Source organism: Echiichthys vipera (genome assembly GCF_963691815.1).
Source record: "Echiichthys vipera genome assembly, chromosome: 10".
NCBI lineage: Eukaryota > Metazoa > Chordata > Actinopteri > Perciformes > Trachinidae > Echiichthys > Echiichthys vipera.
The window spans coordinates 26,526,855-26,543,658 of NC_139835.1; the positions used below are offsets into that span (position 1 = coordinate 26,526,855).

General features: G+C 41.1%; 1 protein-coding gene across 1 annotated transcript; it reads left to right on the plus strand.

Moving 5' to 3' along the window:
* Positions 1–174: 174 nt before the first annotated feature.
* LOC310952465 (interleukin-1 receptor-like 1) lies at positions 175–12,007 on the plus strand (the record flags this gene model as incomplete). Its single annotated transcript, XM_083921081.1, has 11 exons — positions 175–235; positions 1,854–2,100; positions 3,101–3,290; positions 3,667–3,817; positions 7,075–7,140; positions 9,072–9,195; positions 9,293–9,438; positions 9,539–9,676; positions 10,585–10,749; positions 11,479–11,624; positions 11,759–12,007. The coding sequence occupies 11 exons, from the start codon at positions 175–177 to the stop codon at positions 12,005–12,007; spliced, it is 1,683 nt and encodes a 560-aa protein (XP_083777207.1).
* Between the last annotated feature and the right edge of the window lie 4,797 nt (positions 12,008–16,804).

Consider the following 16,804-nt stretch of genomic DNA (forward strand, 5'->3'; position numbering starts at 1 on the left):
TGATCGTGTCGTTTTGTGTGCGTGGGGGACAGGACGCTCAGAGGCAGTTTCAGGAAGCAGCTTTGTCGTCAGAGGCTCCTGCGAGGCTGACTGAATAAGATCATTTGTACAGTTAACACACGTTCCATGTGAATTATTCAATTAACTTTGAATGTACTCTGTGTCTCTCAGAAAATGGATGCTTCCCGCCTTCTCTTCCTCGTCTTCATGGTGATGACCATACCCGCTTATTCAGGTACAAACACTACATTATGAGTATACAGTACATTATGATGAATAGTGCATTTATGGATCTGTTTGTGCAGCTGTAAGTTGAAGTCACCACTGAAAGATATATTAATCGAGGGCCGTGGCATGAACATACTGAGTGTTATAAATGTTACCATGGGGAGGAGGAGGAGACAAGGCCAGAATATAATGGTTTTCTGTCGGCCTGTGTCTGTGTTTTGCATTATTTAGTTAGAAGCATCTCACAAAAATCACACAAAAAGACCAAAACCAACAGTGATTGAATCTAACAAACAATTACTTTTTTGCTGACAAAAGCTTACATATATTATTCTCATGTCAACAAAAACTATTCAAAACACATAAACAAACCACACAAGGGTGCCATATTCCTTCAATACATGAACCCACACACACACCTCTCACGCACGCACGCACGCACACACACACACACACACACACACACACACACACACACACACACACACACACACACACACACACACACACACACACACACACACACACACACACACACACACACACACACACACACACACACACACACACACACACACACACACACACACACACACACACACACACACACACACTAGAGCACCAAATATTTATTAATCCATCGCTGAAAATCGTTCCAAATGCAAGTTTTTTTGTTACGACTTCTAATAAAACTGCGGTGCCCAGCTGTTTGAAGGAATGACTTTTTTAGAAGTGAAACTCTATATACAGTATTAAATAATATATACAGTATTTTTCAAGGTTTCATGCCTTCAGTAGGAACCAAAAGGCTTGGGGTTGAGTGTCACACGAGTATTGAGAGACAGATTGTTGGTTCTGTTATTTTGATGGGATTTATTGTCAACAAAATAAAATAAGGGCAGCAAAAATCTAAACACTTTTTCATTATATAGTTAATAAATATTTGTCCTGTACATGTTAAATAATGTCAATATTTATGTGAGGTCTCAATGGGATCTCATAAGGTTAAATAACACTTAGAATATTATAACAATCCATCTATTTAAATGAATCCCACATCGTTGTGTACACTAAAACCTGCATGCATGTAAAGAGTGGGATATCTTTGGTGACTACCATCCATCCATCTTCAGCCACTTGTCCCTATCGGGGTCGCTGGGGGGCTGGAGCCGATCCCAGCTCACATCGGGCGTGATTTGGTGACAACATTAGCATTAAAAGATGCAGGAGTGAATTTAAAAAGAGCTGTACTTAAAATACTAGTTTTTTTTCATGGCCACATGCATCAACCCGCACACGCGTTACGGCTGTTTTGTTAGCCAGGCTGGCTAACAAAACAGAGAAACTCGGATTAGAACTCACACATAGTGGCTTCTTCTATTCATTACTTCACTACATAACTACAGATTTTTACCATCATCATCTTATTCCATCACCTGCTTTCATGTATTACAAAATCCTTCTTCTTTTTGGCATTTTTAAACTCTTTGCTCAGAATCATTACTGCGGCTGTTGGAGATTGTAATTGTAACTACCCGCACATTTACATATCCAGGAATTAATTACATTGTGCTTTTCACTTTTATCTCCATCGACATTATACCTATCGTCTTCTCCATTTTCAGATACAGCCGAGAACCAATGTGAGGACTGGGACCCGGAGTCATACAGTCTTCTTGAAGGGGAGGCGTTTCATTTTGTGCCCTACATTCTGTCAAACAGCAGCCTCCCCGGTGAAGACATCGCATGGTACAAAACTAAGCCCCAGATTGAGAACATCACCACTGACGAGAACAAGAACGTGCATTACCACGACGGAGCACTCTTTTTCTTAAACCTCAACACTGAGAACACTGGCGAGTACATTGCCCGGTAAGAATATGTGTCTCTATAAAACGTGACGGTACGGAGGTGTGAAGCTATGGAATATGCTGGATATCCAGCTCAAGCAATGCCAAAGCATCCACAGATTTTAAATTACTATGCAAACGCTTTATTTGGTCACAATATGGATAAGGAGGGTTACCTCCTACATTCATATGTATTGCTTTTTTGTTTATTTGTTTATCATCATCTTGCTTTGCTAAACGCCATTATCATTCATTCATCTTCAACCGCTTGTCCCTGTCGGGGTCGCGGGGGGCCGAAGCCGATCCCAGCTGACATCAGGCGTGAGGCGGGGTCCACCCTGGACAGGACGCCAGTCTATCGCAGGACACATAGAGACAAACAGAGACAGACAACCATTCACACCTACGGGCAATTTAGAAACACCTGCACGTCTTTGGACTGTGGGAGGAAACCGGAGAACCCGGAGAAAACCCACACGGGGAGAACATGCAAACTCCACACAGAAGGGCCGTAGCCGGGATTCGAACCAGGAACCCTCTCGCTGTGAGGTGACAGTGCTAACCACCACCTCACCGTGTCGCACCCTAAACGCCATTATGATCGAATATAAAAGTACAATAATAATTCTAAGTGACTTCAAGTGGATCAGCTACCTAAACATTATGTAAGGTGTTGTTTGTGTGTTTTTGTTTATTTACATTAATTTGCATAAATTCAGGAAGGGACATCACACATTCTGTTTAAGACACTTGATGAGAAAAAGGGGTGGGGGATACATAAGATTTTTTCTTCTTCCCACTCCTTTTCAGGAACAAATTGCATTCAAATGTTGACGTTTTTTGTGTGCAAATGCTATTGTAATGAAAGCTGCCTGACATAAATGATTATGAAATGAACGTTGTTGCAAATATAAGCTCAAATTCATGATCTTTTGGCAAATACAGTTTTTTCCCACTGAGATGATCTGTTAATACGTTTCCTGATCTGAATCACCGAGACCTTCTTGCGCATTTTTTTCCAGGCACACGGACGCATCAGGAGAGTGCTCCAACTATCATTTAAAAGTGGACGTCGTCAAAGCAAGCCCGACAATAGACAGCAAACTCCTCTACGGTGCGATCGAAAACTCTCACCGGAACAAAAAGGTCCCATGTCCAGATTCCGTCCACCGCACATGTAAAATGTTGAAAGGAAATTTCTCCTGGACAAAGGTACTTGTGGGTACACTGACACTGGTGTCACACCCGTTCTGAATGTTACAACTCCACTGAATGCTACATAAACTCACATGTTAACCTGTAATCTTGGTTGCCAATGTTGTTAATTTCTCCTCAATTTGTGGATAAATTTAGCTACAGTAAAAGCACAGTTTGTTAAATTGCATTAAATTTACATTCAGGGATATACTTTTTCTTTTTTCTGCATCCAGTTCAGTTACGCATGCTATATTGACATTTGAAGCTAATGAAGCTATTGTCAGTGGCAGTGTATAAAATGACCATTTTCGATTTTTCAGGTTTTTTGGGGTAATTAAAGCATGTGGTCTCTTTTAATTATCTTGCTCCTCCTTATGTTTGTTCGCTGCAGGACAACATTGCCCTTCAGGGTCACCATGAAGCTGACCTGCGGATTGAAAAGGCTTCCAAAGATGACCAGGGCATCTACTCTTGCCTCTGTACCTGGACACACAACAACAAGGAGTACGTCTCGTCAGCCTCCATGATGCTGAAAGTTAAAGGTGAATGAGCCTTTTTTACGTTTTTATTCATCTTTAGTTGAGGTAGTGGGAATCAAAAGGAGCACAGGAGATCAGCTTGTCAGTCAGCTGACTGTAGTGTAGGGAGCAGATAGGGGCGGATGAATGGGTCAAATAAACACACAAGACTACTATTTGTGTCCAATGTCGGCATTGACTTATTTTAATTAGGGTTACATACTTCACATCGGTAGGTTAAGTTACATACGTTGTAACATACACATTTATTTTGACCCTATCGGACGTGGTAAATGGTCGATGGACTTGTACTTATATAGCACCTTTCTAGTCTTCTGACTACTCAAGGTGCTCTCACACTACTTGTCACATTCACCCATTCACACAGACATGCACACTGATGGCAGTGGACATCTACAGACCATATAACCATTCACACCACATTTACACACCCATGCACAGCAAGGGGAGCAAGTCAGAGTTCAGTGTCATGCCCAAGGACACTTTGACATATGGACCGGGGGAGCTGGGGATCGAACCGCTGCTGGGGATCGAACTACCGCTCTCTCGAATGGAGAACGACCCACTCTATCACTGAGCCACAGCCGCCCCTAACCACCATCTTTTAATAAACCTAACCAAGTAGCTTTGTTGCCTCGAAAAGATAACAACGCGTTAAAAAAATGACGACCAAGCGGCCATTTGACAAGTTGCGATTGCGGATATGTCGGTATATTTTAAAGCTTTAAAGCTCTGCCGACCATTTAGCTTTAGTGCTGTTTTCTCACAATAGTGTGAACATAGAGACCACTGTCACCGAAGACATGCTTAGCAGAAAGATCTGAAATCTTATGTCTCCTGAGTGTAATGCTCAAATGACGATTATAAAGGTAAGTGTGTGAAAAGGATTCAGTGGCTACATGGTTGATGCTTTAATGCACACTCTGATATTCATTAGTGATATTTTGCTTTTTGAAATATGTTCAGAATAAAACTTCCACATAAAATTGCACAATCATCGACACGTAGGATCTTTTGGCTAACTGGTTTAGCTGACGTTACCAAGCTCATATTGCCAACATTTGTCAACAGTGAACATTCAGAAATGAATATCTGATCCAACGTCTTCTTATCTGTGTTTGGGAAATTAAAAGATTACCAGTAGCATGCAAACATACACAAATGGTCTATTGCAGCCACAAACTCATGCTACTTAATCCAGATTGTGATTTTGCTCAAAAATCATATGCACACTAAATATAAAGGTTCCAAAGAACCAATATACAAATCTAAATCAACACTTTAAACAAGCACCCAAACAATATCAGTCACATTGTTACTTTCCCGTCAATGGAAAGCAGCAGGTACTGACGTTAATACTGAGGAACAGCACAGACAGGAAAGGAAGGCAACAACCAGAATCAGAAAATTAGGAAAAATCTCCCCGATCTCCCCTTTTATGTTTCCTGTTCTTCCTTTGTTTTGACATTAAGTCGTTTTCCACTGGTGCCCGTGTTTCAGCGTGTTCTGTCTCATTATTTTTCAGGCTGAAAGCAACTTTTCCAAACTAAATCACTCCTGTTCCAACTGTGATTGGTTCTTTCTGAGTTGGTGTATTTGAAGCAATTCAGTTTCTCACTATAACCATCTTTGTGGCCTTACATAATGGCTGTAATAGTGTGGCCTTTCACTTGTTGTGCCAATCCAAATATCTTTAATTTGACTGCAGTCCCACAACAGATGTAGGCAGAGTTATGTTGATCGTTAAAAGTGAATTGGGTTTATGTTCCACTGACTGTAATTTACTTCAATTTGACATCTTGGACTGTTCATACCAGTGTCAAGAAAGCGCAACAAGGTCAAAACCCCTCGCTCGTCGCAGACCGTAGTGAAGACAGCCATGGGCATCAAGGCGACGGCCCTCCCATCTCTGCAGAACATCTAGATGAAAGGGCTCATTTTACCATAAATGGCCCGACACAGCCCCAACAAGGACAGTGTGAAGTGCAGGATCACCATCCACGTTTATTTTGCACAGGCTGTAAAACTGGTGACCAGCTCCACTCTCTCTCTCACTCTATTGCATCCTTACCTATCTATCCCTATATACATAAACTTGTTTTTAATTTGCTACTGCAATATATCACACAGACATGAATGTTTGTTAAAGGGCTACAGCGACATTTTGTGTTGCATTTAAACACGTTGGGAGGCTTACGAGAGCCAGACTGAAAAAGAGATCACCTGTTTGTGCCCCTTAACCATTGCACTTATTGTATTGCATATCTTAATGTACTATACAAGCCCATGTTGGATTTTACACGACAATTTGCACTATTGTTGCCTTATTAAAGAGTGTTTCTGTGCATTTACTGTGACAATAAAGCTTTGAATCCTGAATCTTTGCACTTCTTTCTGTGACGCTTCTCTGTTCTGCAAATAATCGACTATCAATGTTTGCTACACTATGTTAAGTGTAAAAGCCTAGTGATAGAAACGATGCATCACTTTGCTTATTCAGATGGTTTTGTTTAGATAAAAAAGATAAGATAAGAAACTTTATCGTCATACTGCTCTGCAAGGCAGCACGCCAAAATGTCAGTGTCATAGTAAAAACAACACAAACACAAATATTTCAACATATTCTCATCAACAGGTTCATACGATATCTTATGCACATAAATTATATCTTACAAAATATGATGTTCTATTTAACCGCATGAAACGGCACCCAGAATTTGACCCCAATGGTTAGGTTAAGGCACCAAACTACTGTTACCTGACCAGTTAAGTTTAGGCAACAAAAGGTGACGGTTAGCGTTAGGCATTCAAATGACTTGGATAGCATTAGAAAAAAGGGTGAGGTTTGGCTTAGTACTTCTGGGACACAAAAGCAATGGTCCCCTGGGCGTCAATCTTGTGTTTTGGGACCCATCTGATATACCAGCCAATACACACTAAGCGATTGTATCTTCAGTATGTACAGCAGTAAGTGAAAACTTCACCATTCGTACTGCTGCAACATTTCACAAATACAGTTGATACAATCTAATATGTTGTGTCACAAGCTAACTAATATAGAGAGGAAACATGTAAAAACTATTAGAAATATTTTGTACATCCTTTGTGTGAGAATAACTTCAAGATACAGTTGGTACAATTATTTGTGTATCAAGTAAAAAATAATTGATCAGGGTCATTCGATTGGGATGTGACTGTCGTAAGTGGAAGAGAAAGTACAGGACCACTCATAGTTGTGTTTTGTTTTTGCTTGCCTGCAGAACCAGTTGCCTTCCGTAAGTTAGAGATCATCTCTCCGCTCAACAAAGAACAGTCTGCTGATGAAGGTAGGTCATTATTAAGTCTGCTAATCACAATACGATATCATATAAACTCTCTGGACAACGATATTTGCTGAACTCACAGCATCTGTGTCGTGAACGGTGAATCAGAATGGTATAAATTAATATTTAATAACAAAGAAAACAAGGGAATCCAAAAACAGGGGAAACAAACAAACAAAACGTGACGAGGCGGTCGAGGGTAGACAGAAACGGGATCGCGGGAAACTAAAACAAAAGGGGAACAAAGAAACAAAGGTTGACAAACAAACTACGAAGAGCGAAGGTTCAAACAAACAAAGTACGGGAGGCAACCGGCGGGAAGTTACCACGCAAATGAGGAAAACGGTCTGGCGCCGAATGTGTCCCACATCCGGCCTTTTAAGCAGCATGGCAGGTCATCAGTGGAACTGGATACGGCTGGGTGGAACCACGCCTACCAGCTCCAGACAGACACACACCGAGATGGGAGACACATGCAGGGAACAACAGACAGACAGAGACACCCACAAGCACAAAAGGAAAAGAAGAGGCTGGCAGACACAGGAATCCGGACAATCTGCCACGATACGATTTAGAATCAATGCAAGTCTGTGATCGCTATGAGACAATACCATATGCCCATTTCAAAATAAGATGACGTAGGAATTTGCATTAGTGATATCGGATCATTGATCATTAAATTGATGCGTAGATCTAGATCGAAGCATAGTTGCTAGGCATTATTGGGCCTCATTGTATTGGTGTTGCTTTTCAGTGAGATATCTGTGTATTGTTAGAGTTGTGCTGCATTTTTGATGAATCAATTGTTGATACTTGGGTTACTATCAATCGAGATCTTTTAAAAGAATCAGAATCAGGAAGGTATCGACTGTACCTGGAAGTATTAGGACTGACATCCCCACTAAAGTCAAGCCAAGCAAGTTTTTAAGGTACAGTCCAAGAGACGCTACATCTTCATGGCAATCCATCCAGTGTTAGTTGAGACATTTGCAGATCACTAAAGTCAGCAGAATTCATCATCAGGGTTACGTAATTGCCTGTGTTGTTAGAAAATGTTGAGATATTTCACTATATAATTCTAAAGACTTTGACCTGCTGGCGGTACTGCAGGGAAACTCAGGGATAACCTCTGAGGACCCTGATTTAATTAATTTCCTACCTATTTGAAGAGTTTCCAGATATTTTCTGGTTCTGACCAAAGTAACCGACCAACTAACTGTGCAATTATTTGCTTTCTTTGGCGTTAGCTAGTTCTTGTTCCTTTGGGCGTTAAATGCACTCATTATGACTCACTCTGGACAAAAGTGTCTGCCAAAGGAGTGTCCAGTGACCTTTTCCAGAAACCCCGTTTCTACAAACTGTGAACTCTTGTTGACTTGTCCTGAGATGAGAAACAGGGAGTTTTTCAACGTGAACCAAAAATCATCATGATTTGAACTCACCATGCCAATAAATAAATAAATGGCAGAGCCTCCAATTTAGGCTCATAGTGAACTAAGCATATATATATATATATATATATATATATATAACTTACAGCAGCTGCTAACTAAGAGGCTGAGTTTGAGACTTAATAAATGAACCCAATGAATATCTATATGTAGTGTAACCCAATCATTCATCATTGACTAGACTGATTTCTTCCATGGATGATTAGGCGCTTGAATCCTACTGTTTATTATACATAAAATGTTCCAGTATATTTATTCAGCTGTAACCTCACGATGACAAAAACCAAAGTTAGTTTGTAACATTATAGTCAGTAATAATGATTTTGGCTGAAATAAATATTCATCACATTTGGAAACCTCACTTTACAACTTGATTTTGTCCAGTTTTTAAAGCAGCCTTTACAGGTGCATGACGATTCTGCTCACCCAGAAATATTCATTGGTAATTTCTAATCTAATATGAAAACTTGTTCTTTCTAACAGGCATTGGGATCAAGCTGAACTGCTCGGTTTTCTGTGGGACTAACATCAAAGAACACTGCGGGGCCAGGTGGCATGTTGGTGGGATCCTTTTGCAGACCGATGGATACAATCAAACCACTGTAACGTAAGCCTGATGAAATGCACTCATTCAAGTGCGAAAAAACTATATTTATATATTTTGGCTGCGATGAGAACCACTTCACTTTGTGTCCTTTTGTTAGAGTCAACGAGAACCCTTCAAAGAACACCATCTCCACTGCAATCCTGACCATTGAAAAAGTGTCCGCTAAGGATTTCAAGACTGAATTCAAATGCATCGCCTCGGGCTTGTACGAAGAGGTGTCTGTCACTTTAACTTTAAAGCGAGGTCAGTGACCAGATCATAGTATAGTATAGTATAGTACGACTATACCAGGCTTTGGCCACTCAGGCGATACTTGCTGATGTGATCTTTGTTTGGTTTCCAGAGTCAATAATCCCACTGGTCATTGGAGCAGTGTGTGTGTTGTTCTTCTGTGTGTTCGCCGCCTTGCTGGTCAAGTACTTCGCCATCGACCTCGCTCTCTTGTTTAGACCCTACTTTCCACTAAGCACATACAATAAAGGTAAGGGACATACATACATATATATATATATATATATATATATATATATGTATATATGTATATATTAGCAATGGAGGAATTAGAAGTCAAAGGATGGGGGTTTAGTGATCTTACAAAAAAATATAAACTTTTATGTTTTCTCCTTAATTCTGCCCGAATAACACCCCCTTCCCCCACCGTCCTGTTTGTGTGCAGATTATACAAAGTCTTTAAAATAGTAAACACAATCACTGTCTCTGTGAGTTAATTAATGGCATTTAGGAAACACCGTCATGCAGAAGACAAGGGGCACGTGGGGCTCTGACAGTTGTAGTTATGTGGTGTGGACGGCTCTTTAGTCAGCTCAAGAGAGACTTGCAACAAGCAACCACCAACCACGATGAGTCAGGGAGATTATGTGAGCAGTTACAAATTGTTTTTGAGTCAATGAGACAACTTCTTTCTTGCATGTGTCGGCCACCACCGCACAAAAACCATATGGGTTGAAGTTAGCCTTTGTTTGACCATGGTAGTTTCACCGACCGCAGCGCTGTATTCAGGAACTCTTTGTGCTTCATTGTACATTAAGGTTCACAACAATTTATAGCAGTCAGGGTGTGGTGACACGTCTGCATTAGCTCATAATGATTTCATAAGAAAGTTAAAAAAAACTGAAGTCTTGAACGAAAAGCAGTTTGTGAAGCATAATGCAAATTTGTTTGTATTTCCAAGGTGTCTGCGTAGATCCGCAGTGACGTTTGTTTACCGTTAACGATAGCCACACTTGGAGGATATGGTTGGGAATGTTGCTCATTGAATTACATAACAAATTCTCCCTCACAGGCCTGAAAATAAAGCCAAATACACTTTCAGTCCCAAGGCTGAACTCCAGTATGTGAGCGTCAATGAATGTTGTTTGTATTTCCCAGATTCGAGGGTGTACGACGCTTACGTTGTTTACCAAATGCAGAGCCTGGACAAGGCCACAGAGGACATGCTCTGTCAGTTCGTCACAAATATTTTGCCCTCCGTCCTCGAGGAAAAGTGCGGATATCGACTCTTCATCCACGGGAGGGATGACATACCCGGGGAAGGTCAGAAGTATTTTTTGTCATTCTGGACACAAATAAGGATACAACCTCTAAAAGGCCAGAGTTTTTGCCTTACTTTTTTATTAATGTCGTTCATGTGGTCTGCACAATTGATTAATTCTCTCCAAATTGTTTTATACAACGATCTACGACATACTATGATGTCATTATTGGAATTAAGGCATTATGGGGCGGCAGTAGCTCAGTCCATAGGTGACTTGGCTGGGAACCGGAGGGTCATCTCCTGGCACTGCCGAGGTGCTGTTGAGCAAGGCTACGAACCCCCAACTGCTCGGGGCGCCGGTCACTGGCAGCCCCATCGCTCTGACATCTCTCCATTAATTGCATGTATATAGGTCCTGTCTGTGCATATGTGTGTGTATTTCGGGCCTGTGTGTGTGTAACATGAAAAATAATGATAGAGTGAAAATTGAATTTACCCATAACAGGACAAATAAAGGAATTCTTCTTCTTCTTCTTTTATTTATATCTTTTACATTTTCCTTCTCACTCTCACACCCTACTACATTTCTTTCGTCTTCTTCCCTTCTTACTTCTTTCATTCTTCTCATTTTTTGCTCCAGATGGTGGTTTTAGAACTAATTTACAGGGTTAAAACATTGTAAAATTGTAATTAAAAACAGTGGAATCAGAGTGAAGAACCAACATGGCGAACTTCTCTGAAAGGTTCCCTTACAGCCCTCTGGAAACGTATTTTGTCTGTCCCCACAGACCGCCTGGAGCTGGTGGAGGACCGCATGAAGCAGAGCAGGAGGCTGATGGTCATCCTCACCCCGGGTTCAGGATCAGCGCCAGAGAGCTCAGACCAGTGTCCTGCCCCAGTCCAAAACTCAGAGATAGGAGGGTTTGACTGGCAGGTAGGAATCTTGATCTATAGTGTTAATCCTCATTTGATATCTCGACATACAATGGAGAATTTTAGATATGAAGGCCCAAAACATTCAATACTTGACAACTTACTTAAAACAAAATGTTATTGATCATTTTCCAGGTGGGGCTCCACCATGCACTGCTCCAGAGAGAAATGAGTGTGATTCTGATCCAGCTGGGAGACACTGGGCCACAAGGATACACTCACCTTCCTGCTGGCTTGCAGCATCTAATTCTCAAGAGCGCCCCCGTCAGGTGGCCGGAGGGTTCGCGCAGCGCTGCTGCTTGGAACTCACGCTTCTGGAAGAGAGTTCGATACCTGATGCCTGCCACACCTGCTAGGAAATGTCCACAGTCTGCTATCATTTGACTCTCATATGGATTTGCATTTGATCTTAACTGGAATGAAAAATATGTAGCATGTGCAATACAAGGTCCAAACACACCAGTTTCATCCATAGACTGTATAAAAAATGGACGTAGCCTCTCTGCCGGGGCCCGTTCTCTCAACTTCATCCAATCATATTCGCCTCTGGAAGCCGCCATCTTGTCAGACTTTGGCTCCTCCTCATTTCCTCTTACCCAAAAAGGGCATTGATGTAACGTTGGGGGGGATACGTCCATCTTGGTGACGTTTACAGAATTAGCCACATTAGCTCACATTAGCTCCACGGCTATGATATGAAAAAAAGTTTTAGGAAAAGACCCAAAAAACACCGGCTCGTTAAGTGCAGGCACTCCCGGCTGAAGTGCAGCTAGCGTTTATGATCTAGGATCTAACACGGTGTGTCCCTAAACCATCAGTTGGTCCAGTCGATCGAAGGGCAAACCACCTTGTCACCTTTTGGAAACACCATCACACGAATGGCCGCAGTCCAGATCGAGATGTCGGAGTTAGCATGCTAGACCTGACAACTAGCCTTCGAGGAGAAGTCAGGGCCAGAGGCTAGCTTTCACTAAAGAGGCCACGCCCCTAATTATTCATATACTTTAACCTCAAATAAAATAAAAACTAGCCTGGTAAAAATAATATTCAAGTGTTGTCATGGAGATACGACTTAAACCTACAGCCTAGAAGGTTTTTTAGTTACCAAGTCGGTTTAATTATGCTGTGAAAAACAGCCTATTTAACATGGGGGTCAATGAGAAACTGCTCTATTGTGCAAACTACTCCTGGTGGACACTTGGTGAACTGCAGTTTTTGGCACTTTCGTTTTGGATCAACCAGGAAGTCGCAGGACTGTTGAAAATGCAAGACTGTCACAGGGGCAGCCTCAGGTTTATGTTGGTGAGAGATATAGGAACTGCCAATGCTGATAATCCAGGGATGAGACGTTTATTTTAGGCTGTATTTCCTGTATAATTTAAAAAAAACACAACAATTCTGTGTGTTCATTTACAGTGTTGGCTGTTCTTTAAAAGAATGCATGCTGTTGATTATGCTGCACAATAAGTTATGACTACAGGGGAACTACACAAGTCCTTGCAGATATAGAATCAGAAATGAAGATAAAATAAACTGGAGCTTAAACTGTTTTTGTTATTTATCCGTCTCAAAGTTTTGACAACAAATGTGATATCTACTTTTGTTATTCTCAATATTTCGACTTATCAATAAATGGAGGAAATCTCATCATCTCATCTCATCTTCAGCCTCTTATCCGGGGTCGGGTCGCGGGGGCAGCAGCTTTAGCAGGGGACCCCAAACTTCCCTTTCCCGGGCCACATTAACCAGCTCTAAATGGGGGATCCTGAGGCGTTCCCAGGCCAGTGTGGAGATATAATCTCTCCACCTGGTCCTGGGTCTTCCCCGAGGCCTCCTCCCAGCTGGACGTGCCTGGAACACCTCCCTAGGGAGGCGCCCAGGGGGCATCCTTACTAGATGATCCTGAACCACCTCAGCTGGGAAATGCCTCCCAATTGAGGAAATGCCACAAATAATATAGAAGTTGCTAATGATTTAATGTGTGTTTTCCTTATTGTTACTGTTGTTCACTGAGTTGTCAAGTAGTATAGACATATTCAATCTGCAGTGTAGTAACAGTAAGTTTACAATAAAGAGATAAGACAAGTTTCTACTTCTTTTTTCATAAATTACAGTTTTTACTCAGGCCATTAACACCGCCACCACAGAACACATCAGATAACCACTCTTCTGCCCAGCTCTCACCATGCAACAAGTTTTTACAAGTATAATTTACGTTGGCTGCATATTCTGAACCCACTGTAACAGTTACTGTGACCTTTGTTAGAGCTGTGATCCATTAGAGGGAGGCAAAATCCCTCCATGCTCCCCATAAGAAAAGTGTTTTCATTTTATGCGGTTGTTCACCAGTGGCAAGTACTCAATAAAAATGTGGTAAGATTGATAAAGTTGGCCTATCACTGCAAAATCTCACATTACTGTTGCAAACAATATATTTATCCAGTTAATGAAGCTTATTTCTCCTAATGATTTTCTGGGAGAATTGCTTTATTTGCAATTGATTGATTATTATTAACCTATTATTATGTTCTTGCTGTGTAGATTAATCTGGAAACACATACATTTGAACAAAATTACAGATGTAACAACTTTGTCTCTGTACTGGAGTAAGACAATAACATAAGACCGTAGACTGTAGCATAGGACACATGCATCCACACAAGGGGGCAGCAGTAGTACACCAGTAGTAGTACACCAGTCCCAGCCTGGTCAGATGCGTACATGAACTGATGAAGCCTCTTGGATGAGAGGTGAAACGTCTTCCTAGACAAATAACCAAGTCCAGTTGCTTTTGACTGAAATTGCTTTGAGGATAACGACGACCTGGACAAATGAGAACATTCACAGGCTTACAGTAGTTTATAGTTTATAGCACACACGAGTAGAAAGAGACTGATACGGGTCGTGTCCGCTGGGTGGAGACAGAGAGTCAGGCAGGTACAAGATTGGATACGTCCACCAGTGTGCATCAGTAGACCTGTATCTCTCTCTCAAACACACATGGACCATGTCACTGATTGTGTGGTAATATTCAGACTTTCTTGGTGTCTGATTGAGGATTAATCCAGGAATGGAACCTACGCTAAAGTAAGTTTTTTTTTGTATTGTTGTTTATTACCTTGATACGCGCCGTATTTCCAATTTCAGACGTGAAAGATCTTTATCTAATGCCACTAAATAATATAAAACAACACTTTGTAATTGCAGGAATATCAAAAGTAAATCGTGTATAAGTAAACTGTCGTTGGAATGACATGTAACGACTAAAATCTTGCACAAATATTAATGCAATAGCAGATTTTAAAACACCAAAAAAATCATACAAGACAAAGTATAAATGTACTGGAACCACAACACCAATGAATGAATGGTCTATTGCCGACACTTTTACTATTTTACCACAGACTCCTCTTTAAGCTACAAAACAGTGGTGGAAGAAATACCCAGAACTTTTACTTAAAGTAAAGTAGTAATGCCACAGTTTAGAAATACTCTGTTACAAGTAAAAGTCCTGCAAAATGTTACTTAAGTACAAAAGTACCAGCATCAAAATGTTCTCAAAGCACAAAACGTAAAAGAGGTCATGATGCAGAATGGGCCATTTCATTCATCCATATTCAATTTCCTTGCAGGAGTCATCCAAGAGGGGTCGATGAAGAGCAGTCTAAGTCTATTTCAGAATATTATGTTATCAGATTATAACCACTGAGTATTAAAGATTATATCAAAGGTACCAAATAAATGTCTTAGATTAAAATGGAAACACTCAAGTAAAGTACAAGTAACTCAAATGTGTTCTTAAGTATAGTACTTGTACTCAGTTACTTTCCACCACTGTTTACAAAACAGTTCAGGCCTCTGATGACAAAAATAATAACTTCATAAAGTATGCAATTAACTGCATTGTAGTCAGTATAAAGTCAACGCACACGGAGATTTAATATATATAACACAACTATAGTGCTTTTGCTGATGTGCTTTTGTCTTTATGAAATATTCAAATTGTGACATAATCGATTAGTTTAGGCTACAAACACAAACACACACTCTCTCTCTCTGCTCTACTGGCGGTATAAAGTGATGCAGACAGGTTTAGTTTTATCTGCTCCAGTTTTCCTTCCGTGTCTCCAACCCAATGGAGAACACAACATTTACTGAATCCGTGTTATGTTGGATAATCAGAACACATTTTAGGGACTATAGTATTTGGTTGAATTGGACCCTTTAAAGTATTTTTGAACCGCTGCTATTGTACATTTGAATGATTGAAGAAAAGTGATTCATGCACTAATTCACTCTGAGTAGGACCATTTTTCATAATGAGTACTTTCACTTTGGATATTTTAACAATATTTTAAGGCTAAAACCAACCTATGGTGTACTCTTAGGGACTTTTACATAGTTGAGTTTGTTTTTTTAGAGTTTTGTTTGTACTTTTACCTAAATTAAAGATCTAAGGTCCTAAATGAAAGATCTAACGTAGTCTGAAATAACCACTAAACAGTATTTGACCAAACCAGCAGTCAGCTGCAGCCGGACGGTCTTTGCAATCCAGCCATGTAACGCTATTTATTTCCTCCACTTTTCATCTACAGTTGAACAAACATGCTGTTTTTTTGTGACTTAATAGTAAAAATCTGCCGGGAAGCACCGACGTGTGCATTCAGATGTTTCGTCTGTGTTGTGCACTTGCATTCATGCATGCTCTGCATATGTCCCCAAGTGCCCTTTTACCCCCTTTGCCTGCTGCAGCGAGCTCTAGACATGACTGTGGCCTGCTGGGCGGGACATGTTGGTGTTGGTGTGTGTGTGTGTGTGTGTGTGTGTGTGCGTGTGTGTGTGTGTGAATGTGCATGTGTCAGCAGAAGCAGGACAGCGGCACGCTCCCATTGAAAGGGAAGGGGGATGTGGGGCTGGATGACGTTTGGCCCGGCAGCTGGGAGCTGCTCTGTTCTTTTGTTCCTCTTTGACCCCACTGACCCGGCACTCGCCCCGGTGTCACACACACACTCACATACACCTGCATGCGGTCAGACACTTAGCCGCGCACACACACACACACACACACACACACGCACACACGCACACACAGAGCACAGAGAGCACACGGCATATATGGAAATGTGGATTTTGTGTCGGCCAGGCCCTGTGGGGACGATCTATCATGACTTAATCAGGAAG